The sequence below is a fragment of the Alnus glutinosa genome, chromosome 1 (genome assembly GCF_958979055.1).
Source record: "Alnus glutinosa chromosome 1, dhAlnGlut1.1, whole genome shotgun sequence".
In the NCBI taxonomy this organism is placed as follows: domain Eukaryota; kingdom Viridiplantae; phylum Streptophyta; class Magnoliopsida; order Fagales; family Betulaceae; genus Alnus; species Alnus glutinosa.
This window is the reverse complement of record NC_084886.1, coordinates 11,218,517-11,229,115: the sequence shown is the minus strand read 5'-3', so window position 1 is coordinate 11,229,115 and position 10,599 is coordinate 11,218,517. Positions and strand designations below refer to the sequence as shown.

General features: G+C 33.9%; 1 protein-coding gene across 1 annotated transcript; it reads left to right on the top strand.

Annotated features, from left to right (window-relative positions):
* The first annotated feature begins 9,359 nt into the window (after nt 1-9,359).
* On the top strand, nt 9,360-9,662 carry LOC133868852 (CLAVATA3/ESR (CLE)-related protein 44-like). The gene has a single exon (XM_062305888.1). It carries the CDS (start codon nt 9,360-9,362, stop codon nt 9,660-9,662), a length of 303 nt encoding a protein of 100 aa, XP_062161872.1.
* Nucleotides 9,663-10,599: the final 937 nt, after the last annotated feature.

Below are 10,599 nucleotides of genomic sequence, written 5' to 3'. Positions count from 1 at the left end.
ACGAATCGACGTCGTTTGTTTTAGCTTTTCTTTTTTGTTTTTGGGTATTGAAATTAATAGAGTGGGCAGTGGGTATCCAAAAACTCGATTTTCAGCCCATTGAATTTGGGCCTCCTTGGTTGTGTAACGATTAACGAAATTCGAATGGGTTGGTGTTTGTGATACTGTAGCTAGTCCATTGAACCAAAGCATAATAATTGACGGTAAACAATAATTAGCATGAGGTTACAAAAATGTATTAACAGTGATAATAATTTTTTTATGATGAATAAATAAATTACTAAAGCAGCTTATGAACAAGTTCAAATTTTATTAAAAGTAAACTAAATAAACCAAACTTGAATATGTAATTTAATACAATAATGACGAACTCAAGATTAAATGAATTAAGTTTAAACTTTTAATATTCAGCTGATGAGCTTATCTCGATTATAACCTTAGTAACAATAATAATACTAGTGTATTATGTAAGCATTCACCACTAGGTGATGAGAATCTTTTAGGTTCTTTAACAAAATCCATGAAAAAATTGATCAATTTCGAGCGTTCAATTAAAAGATTTTGGATACCAATGATTAATTGATTATGATATTATGTCACATACTTCTCGTGTAAAAACTTATGCCTTCAATTAAAGCAAGATTTTTGTTATCATCTTTTTGAGTGGTATAACATGATTTCAACTACGGGAATGAAGATGTTGGAGTAGATACGGGCAAGTGGCAACTGATGGAGAAAGAAAAACTATTATGAACAATTTTCGGCTATTTTATATGGGAAATGCGAAAAGAGAGACTAACAAAGCAGCTCACTATTTAGCAAATTAAAGCGACGACAATATTATCCATCAATCTCATGAGCAAGTGTGGATAGATTATTCAAAAAATATATAGTCATTAAAGAACAAGCTACACACTTTCTTGATTTTTATTGAAAGTTTGATGATTTTTACTCAAAAAAAAAAAATACGTGTTATAAGTTTAATAATTATGAAGTTGTAGAGGATCTAATCACAGGGGGCAATTTGGTAACGGATAAATAATTGTTATACAACTCTCGATACAACCCTAACAATATATTTTTTAAAAAATTAACTATTAGATCTGTTTTTCTACATGTGGGTCATACATATCCAATTGATGTTTTTAAAAAAAGTTGTTGAAATTGTATAAAAGTTGTAAATGTATTATATCTCTTTGGTAACGGTGACTATCCTAGACCAAGAAAGGAAAATGTACAAGTATACTACATATAATATCTTTAAGTTTTAAAGATGGTATTTCATGTATTCCCTAACAATAGCTGCATATTATTTATTTATAATGATGGCTCAAACTTTTCTCAATTTTATTTTCATTCATTTGAAAATATAAATTTGTTAGTATGCTGTACCAAATAAAAAAGGAAGCAATTGATCAAATTCAAGAGAAAAACCAAACCTGCCTTTATTAATTTGATAAAATGACTCTTTTCTCAAATTAATGCATGATTTTTCGCAAATTTTAGGCTAACTCTAATAACCACAAAGAAAATATCCCTAAGAAAAAGAGTAATTCTATAAGTTCCTATAAAAATGATGTAATTTTCAAAATCACTACTTGATCAAAATTCAGAGTGATCAATCACAAGATCAATGGTAATTTTAAAAGTCATATCATTTTTAGAATGACACAAAAGTAACAAAATAGTGACTTATAACATTAGTTAGACAAAATGAAATCATGCATAGATAGCATACGCGTCATCCTCAAAAACATAAAAAAAATAAAAAAGAAAAAAGAAAGAAAAGAAATAAAAAAAAAAAGACATGCAGCAAATTAGTCGTATTAATTGACAAGCATTATCCAATTAAAAGTTAACGATAATACTTGAAAGATCGGAAAAGCAAAAATAAACTTGTGAAAATCCACTGTGTCTATCTTTTTGCCCTGCCGTGTTTGCATATAATTTATGTCCTTTCAACGAGAAATTAACTTCTTCTTACCTCAGCGAGTCTGTCTATATCTATATATATTCCAATTCCAAAACTTTCTTGTAATGGTCTCTACTACATGAGCTGCCCAATTAATATTCAAGTGGTTTTAGCTAGAATATGGTGCAGTACTAGCTAGCTAAGGAACCCAAATTGGCTTGGTGAGTATGATTTAGACTAATGCTCCGTTTGTTTCGACGTAAAATTATTTTCGTCGTAAAATAATTTCGACGAAATCATTTTCAGAAAAAATGATTTTCTTGAAAATATTTTTTGGTATTTAGCTCGCACGAAAAAATTACAAAATACAAAAATCAAAGATTGGCCAAAACGGCCGGAATCTTCCGGATCAGGTCATATCCGATTAGATCCCGGCCGTTTTGGCCAGATCCGGCCCGATCAATGGCAGGATCCGGTCATATCCGGCCGGATCCCGGCCGTTTTGGCCAGATTCGACCTGATCAGTGGCCGGATCCGTCCAAATCTGGCTAGATCCCAACTGTTTTGGCCAGATCCGGCCGGATTCCTGCCATTTTGGCCAGACCCGACTGGCTTTGCTGGAATCCGGCAATATTCTGGCCGGAATCTGGTGGCCGACAATCGGATGTTGTCGGACTCTGGCGCCGATTGGATTCCGACGATCGACAATTGCTAAATTTTGACGATCGGATATCAAACGTGCGTGTAAGAACGAAAAGTTTAATTTCAGAAAACGATTTACGGTTTTAAAAATCGTAAATCGTTTTCCGAAAATTAAATAAGCTTTTACGGTCAAACTGAAAACGATTTTCGTTGACAATTATTTTCGCTCCTACCAAACACCGTAAAATGCCGAAATCATTTTACGCTGAAATAAACGGAGCATTAATTAATAATGGGAAACATTATAAAATGTACTTAATTAGTCCCTCAAATTTACACATATTTAGTGTTTATATCTTCAAACTTTAAAATATAACACTCGATCCCCTTTTATTACTCAGTTACATATATTTAACACCCTCCGTTAACATTTTTCATCAAATTGAATGAAAAATGCGTCACATGCATGCGCTAAATGTGATTTTTTTACTTAAATTCTCCAAAATGCTCCTAAGCATTCAAAAAAAAATAAAAATTGAAGGGTGTGGCCGAACCATCCGTCATCCTCCACACATGAGAGGGTGGTTCGGCCACCCCTTTCCATTTTTGGCTACCCCTTTAACTTTTCTTCAAGTTTAATTTTGACGGAAAATATTGAAGGAGCCGTAGTTAGAAAGGTTGAGTATCATATTTTTAAAATTTAGAGATATAAATATCAAAAAAGTGTATAAATTTGGAGAGTACGTTGTGTGTATATTTTCCTAATTCTATTGAATAATTAAATCCAATATTATTAGTCTAAATTGCATTTAGAATTACCAGCTACATAACAATTCAATAGTTGATGGGCGACAAGGAATTATCATCATTAAGCAAGGATTAATATTTCTTCAGGTGTGTCAATCACGGTTAATCGATGTTTGAATTGGACATTTTGCGTCCTTTTTGCACCCAACCCATCCAGTCACCGCATGTAAATGTTAGCAACCACTATGATGCATGTCTTATGCATTACAGACGTAAGCAGGCTGAGAAGTACTGACAAGCATTTAATTTCTAGCATATAGATCTGTTACATAAGATTAAATGTAAGCGTGTGAGATATATTTCACCAATAATGTGAGCCATGAATTATGCATGCGATCTGCATGAAATGACTTGTTTGCCTTTGCCTTTCGAGGGGGTTTGTTTTCTTCTTCCTTTTTCTCCTTGCTTTTACACATTGACTGATCAAAGTCCTGCGTGCTAGAATATTGTAGATTTAGCCTAAAGGACATTAGAGGTAGCTACTAGCTAGCTATAGTAAGGCAAATTATGCAAAAAGCAGCCAAACATTTATGATATTCCTTGCATCTTTTTATCCACTTATCCCTAATTGACTTTTATGTAGTGGCCCAGACAACACGTACGTGACTAAACCTTATTTAATCTTGGCTAAATAATATAGTTACACGAAAAATAATTATGGGTTAACTTCAAGAAATCATAGTACTTTGTCATTATGTGGCTTAACAATGACAATACATAGGTTCTGGGGACTAGTATATATATATGTGCTACTTAATTGATCGATCATGACCTGCCATCAACTGTCATTCCCTTTGTTTTCAAGAAGTTGAAGCTTTTATAAGAAATGTTGTTTTCACATTCTGTACAATTTATGTTCGCGGACGTGTTGCGTTTAAGTTGTGTTGAGGTATGAGTGTAAGATTATACATATTAATTTTAACTTGACTATTTAATTAAATGGACCAAACTTATCAACTTTAACCTGCTAATCTGGTGCCGAGTTCGTGTTGGGTTTGCGGGTCATGTTAAAAATTGTCAATCATTAATATCGCGCGTACGTGTCAGGTCCAAGTTATGTTGAGGCATGGGTATAAGCTAGACTAACTATATAGGTCAGTCATAATTAAACGGATGAAACCCCTCAACCGTAATCTACTAATTAATTAATTCATGTCGAGTTTATGGATTGTGTTAAAAATTGTTATAATTATTTTCATATTATGATAATTGTAATCAAATTCTCTTGTGATTGATAATCTTACTAAAGCCAAACATTGGTTCGAACCCACTTATAAAAATCTTCCACGGGCAGCTAATTATAAGAACATCGATTTCAGATTACTCAACTTGCATTGAAAGAAAGCTAGAACAGATTGAGACCGCGGACAAGAGCCAGCCTTCAAGGCAAGCCCGATCACACGGAAGCTAACCTTAATGTCACACAAAAATTGCCAAAAATTGTTAGCCCTAAGAGGAGGAAATTAAAAATAAAATAATAATAATAATAATAATTACAAAAAAAAAAAGAAAGAAAAAAAAGAAAGAAGGGGTCCTTTAGCTTCACCCTGACACCTCCAAATGGGAACTGGAACTGGAAGAAGAGAAGACAAAAAGACTGTGAAAGCTTTACGTGGGTGGAAATGCTTTTTCTCATGCACACATTCATCCTTTTTCTATTTCAAAAAGGGTCACCCTGGCACGTCACTCTCGCCCACAAACAAAAAAGCATGAAATATTTAATTTATATAATATTTGACAAGGTTTATTCATTAGGTTATTATCAACCACAGAAGCAATTATCAGAAGGCATCGATCGACCGCAAATATCACACTCACCTTTAATGACGCTTAACTGTGGCGCGTGGGGAGTAGAAAAGATATGTTATGGAATTGTGAGCAACAATTAAGCACAATATATATTACTTCTTTGTTCTTTAATTCAATGATAGATCTGCTAAACAACAGCTCGATCTCGATCTACATATATTAATTGAACCTGCTTGACTGCATGCGGAGATGACGGAGGAAAGAAGGAAAAGAGAACAACGAATTGATTAATATCACGAGGTAGCCAGTTTAAAAAAACAATCTCAGATCTTTTTTCCTCCATTCACCATAGCTCCCAGCGACCCAGGATACTGATCTGAAACAAGCAAGTCAATTGCAACTGAATGGAAAAAAAAAATGTAAAAATGTTCACAATAATATTGGGGTGTATATAATTGCATGTAATTCTGTGTCTTTTTTCTGGAAAGTAATTCTGATGATATCAGTTGCATAAAAATATATAAGATGGGATTTGAAAGCGGAATTTGAACATAAATATATATATATATATATATCTTTTCAACTTCTTCTTTCCGCAAAATTCATCTCTGCTAGCTTTTTGTCGAACAACAAAGAAACGTTTGCAAGAGAGCATCAAGTCCATCTTGTACGTTAATAGGGCTTAGTACTATTCTTATAATTAAGCATGTTGCGCACAAGTACAAGACAACTTCCCGTAAGCATTTCTTGGATCAATTATTCTTCAATATATATATACCAAGCATGCATGGATGTTAGGCATTCTAGGATGCTGCCCAATCAATTATTAAGAAACCAAATTATGAGGAACATCATGGAAAAGACTAGTTAATTAGGAGATCTCGTTTTCGTGATTTTTTTAATATTTGTTTTTTGCTCAAACATTCTTGTGATTTTAGGTAGAGCCAAGTCATTTGACACTTAAAAACTCAAAAAAAAAAAAGGTTTGCACCAACATAAACTTTTGCTGGAGTCAATTATAAACTAACTTTAGTTAAAAAAGAGGCATAACTTACCATCAAAGTTAAAGCTACTACTTAAAGGAGAATCTAGTAGTTGTAATTCATGTTTTTATTGGATCCGAATCTCGAGAGTAATTATTTAGTTGTTTGGATTATTAACAATTTGAACAGTAAATAAGAGAATCAGTATGAGGCTCACATGCATGCTCAAACAAGTGGATGAGTAGTCCAAAATTTATTTAAACAGGTAGGCCCCATATTGTTCGAATTACTAGCAATTCGAGCAACAAAATTGTTGAAAATCTCTACCCATTTTTATTAGGTAGTGATGATTTTAGGTTTTTATCCGTAATGAGTTTTAACCAACAAAATATATATTAAGTATTGTAATTTAAGTTAACTCCTAATAAGTTAATACAGAATGTTACACCAGCTTTAACAACTTTAATTGATGATCATATATATATATATATATATGTGTGTGTGTGTGTGTGTGTGTGTGTGTGTGTAATGTCACAATGAATCAACGTGAAACTTAGCATTTATTAATACCTTAGATTAATCCACCTACTTAATTTGAGCAACCACTCGTCCATTGTAGAAATTAACTAACTTTCAAAGGAACAAATGTTTGGATTTAACACTCGCGCGATCGAGCGAGTGTCTTTATGATCTACCTGTTTAATATTGGGCAATCTACCCATCTAATGTGAAACTATCTTTTTGGAATGTAATATATATTGATTGTAATAATTTTTAAAAAAAAACCATCGCATCGCTATTGTTTATATAATGATTTTCTATTGAAGCATTTCACTTAAGAATCAAGGGAGATCTAGTTAAAGACACTTTACAGTTAAATTTCTGCAAAAATGCACAGGCTTGGTGAAGATACCTCAACTAATTAATTGCAAGAGCTTAAGTTGATAAAAATTTGTGAATTTAGTCATTTAATTTATATTCTAACACTCTGCATCATGAGTACGTGAGTTTAAACTCTTCCTCAAAAAGTAAGTCCTAACATGTTAAATATTTGATTGAAATTGAAGGTGAATGTGGAGACAAAATTCGAATTAAGGATCTTTGTTATGATAACATGTTAAATTTATACTTATTTAAAAAATTTAAACGAATAGAAAATAATGAATTTAATCATTTGATTTATATATAATATTCTAACAAGGAGTGAGATTGAGCTTTTCTTCATAAAAAATTTGACATGAGAAGCATACATATACAGAATACATATTAGGCAAAAAAAAAAAAGAAAAAAGAAAAAAGAAAGGAGTAAAGAAACATAATAGTTCTTTTGTTACCAAAAATTAAAAATCTCTTACAGTGTCATGCATGTAGAGCAGGTTTTAAAGTATGTGGGGACCCATTGCACAAGATCATGGAGACAAAGCCCTAGATTTTCACAAGCACGGAGAGCAGTGATTGGGAACATGATGCTTCGCTTTCTCTGTGTTCTTTAATTTAATTTTGATAAAATTAAAGGCTTTGCAGACACCGCGCCAACTGTAATTTTCAAGGCCTCTTCAAGTCAAAAAAAGGGAAATTTCTTGCGCAAGCAGCCAAGCAAGAAAAAAGTGGCCTTCTCCTTATATCATTCAACCACTAGCTGCGCGCTTTACATTTTCTGGATTCCTATACCCTACATGACCAGGCAACCCATGTTGAATGGTTGTTTTGCCTTTAACAATATATATGACCATACTAACCTTATTACTTTGAGCTCAACTTTAGTTAGTGCTGGGCAATTAATGCACAATCCATGCTTTGGGGTGGAAAACTTCAAAATTAAAGGATAATAAATAAAGGGGTAATTACCTTTTTCCCCATGAACTACCAAAAAATGCGCGATGCCCCCATGAACTACCAACTCGACCAAAATAGAGCATTCAACTACCAAAGATAACCATTTTCCCCCCTTCCGTCAGTCACACGCCGTTTTACCCTTATTTTCTTCCTCTTTTCCCCCCTATGAACTACTACCATCTTCCTCTTTTCCCCCATGAACTACCATCATCTTCCAACATGCCCCCATATAAAACGGCACATGACCCGTTGACCGTTTGTTTTAACCTCTTTGACTGACGGAATGGGGAAAAATGGTTGTCTTTGGTAGTTGAATGCTCTATTTTGGTCGAGTTGGTAGTTCATGGGGGCATTGCGCATTTTTTGGTAGTTCATAGGGGAAAAATGTAATTACCCCATAAATAAATAAATTCTCCTAGTTGGATTGAAAAAAAAAAAAAAAAAAAAAAAAATCTCCAAACTAGCTTGACCCATTATGTCGTAAATCTTTATAATCAATTAAATGAATGCTAGTCATGTCGTTTGACTATATGTAATTCTTTGATATGTATAAGTTTTATGTTGGTAGATTTGGTTTGGATATATATGAAGATTGTACCTTTCAGGTTTTATCTAATTAAGCAATTAAATAAAGTATTTTTTGTCATCACTAGTAGATCACATTCTTGAATTTTCTGCACGTCGTTGAAAGAAAACTTATTTTGGACTAGAACTGATAATTTTTTACACGAACTCAATACGAAATTAATGAGTTATGGTTAAGGGGTCTGACCCGTTCAATTAAATGGGTTGGGCTAGAGTTGACCTATATAATCTTATACATATGCCTCAATACAACCTGAACTCGACTCACTGTGACATAAGGGCTGTTAATTTTTTACATGACTTGTAAATTGGATACAAATCCAACACTAAATTAGTAAGTTTATAAGGTTGAAAGATCTAACTTATTTAATTAAATTGGTCGGATTAAAGTTGCTCTATATAATTTTTTACACATACCTTAACGTGATCTAAACCTAACACAAATTGATACCCCTAATTTGGACATTTGGACGTCTAGACAAAATTTGTACGCTTTACAACCGAATACATTTAGAGCATTGTACGTAAGAGTTATTGTAGATCGATTCCCAAATTCAACGGAATATATAGCAAGTGTTACATAAGGATCATGGGTGAAATTTTACTAAGAAGAAGAGGGGCAATAACGATATTTTGATCCAATCTCCTCTATTATATAAGTTGATAGCGTGCTCCATACAAAGTGTGGCTTTAACTTCAAATTTCTTCATTTCCATCCACTATAATACATATAACTTTTTAACTCTTTGTTAGATCTTCTTTCCTTCTTATACTTGGTGCTGCAACTGTTTCATGGATATTGATTTCCTGTGGCTTATTGGGGGGTGGTTACTGGTCCTAGATCAATGGCAACAGCTAGCAAGGCACTTTGTGAAGGCTCAACAAAATCATTAGTTCTATTCCTATTTATTGTGCTTCTCTTGCTTGTTACTCTCTTTGATCTCCGTCCTTACACAGACCTTTCAAAGATATCCAAAGCTCATGACTACTCCTCCTCGGCCAGACGACTGCTTCTGCAATATCCTCCTTCAACACAACAATCCGCCATGGAATTGCATCCAGAACGAAGTAATAGTTCTAGGAATCGACAATATGAAGCTGCCGCTCATGAAGTTCCTAGTGGTCCCAATCCCATATCGAACAAGTAAGCAAGATGCATGAACCGATCAGAAAAACAAACCGTCATAGAAAGCAATCGGCATCACCATGCATGCACCATGGTCACCTACATATCATTCCGTGGAATCAAAATGTGTTTTTCCTTTTCATCTCATCTTTTCCTTCTTCAATCTGGAATAATGTACAGTAAGCATACTCTGATTTTCTTTTTCTTTTCTGAGCTATTTTCTTGTTTCTTTTGGCATCTTAGCAATGGATCGGATGTTACATGCCTAGCTAGCTAGATGACATGGTGCTAATTATTAATGCATGTGATATGAAAGACCTCTATCAAAATAATTAGCATAAACTCTATGGGATTGTCTCAGTTTGTAGAAACATATAAGACTTTGAGTGTTCCTCCTGGTCTGAGGTTCGAAACTCATTGAGTATAAACTATCTTTTGGAGCAAGTGTCTCGGATAAAGCCCGAGATTCAACTGACCCATGCTGCATGAGAAGGGTGCAAGGCATGAATTTCTAGTCTACAATCTACCTGACAGAGATCGATCTGTATAGAAATTGCATGCCTTTCAAGGGTTTCCGGCCGGTATAAAATAATAATTTAGCATATATGCAGAAATGAGTATATGATATATTTGTCGGGTTGCGAAATCTTCTTCGTTGTCTTTAATGATGATTGAAAGCTTGCCATGTACATAAATAGTAGCCTATCCGAAGGCTCTGTTCGAAAATCCCTGAAAAGGAAGCAACCTTACCTAACTAGCTAGCTAGCTAGCTAGCTAGCTCCTTTTCTTCTGTTGGCTGATGCAAGGGAGTAATCCCAGTAGTGTCTTCCTTTTAATTAAGGCTAGCTAATTTTATTTTTTTGAGTGGAATCTAGTACTTTGAGGTAAAGTTTGAGGGGAAGGTGCTTAAAGATGCATGCCCAACTAGTACGGATGGTTGCGCATGCTAGCTGTTAGAT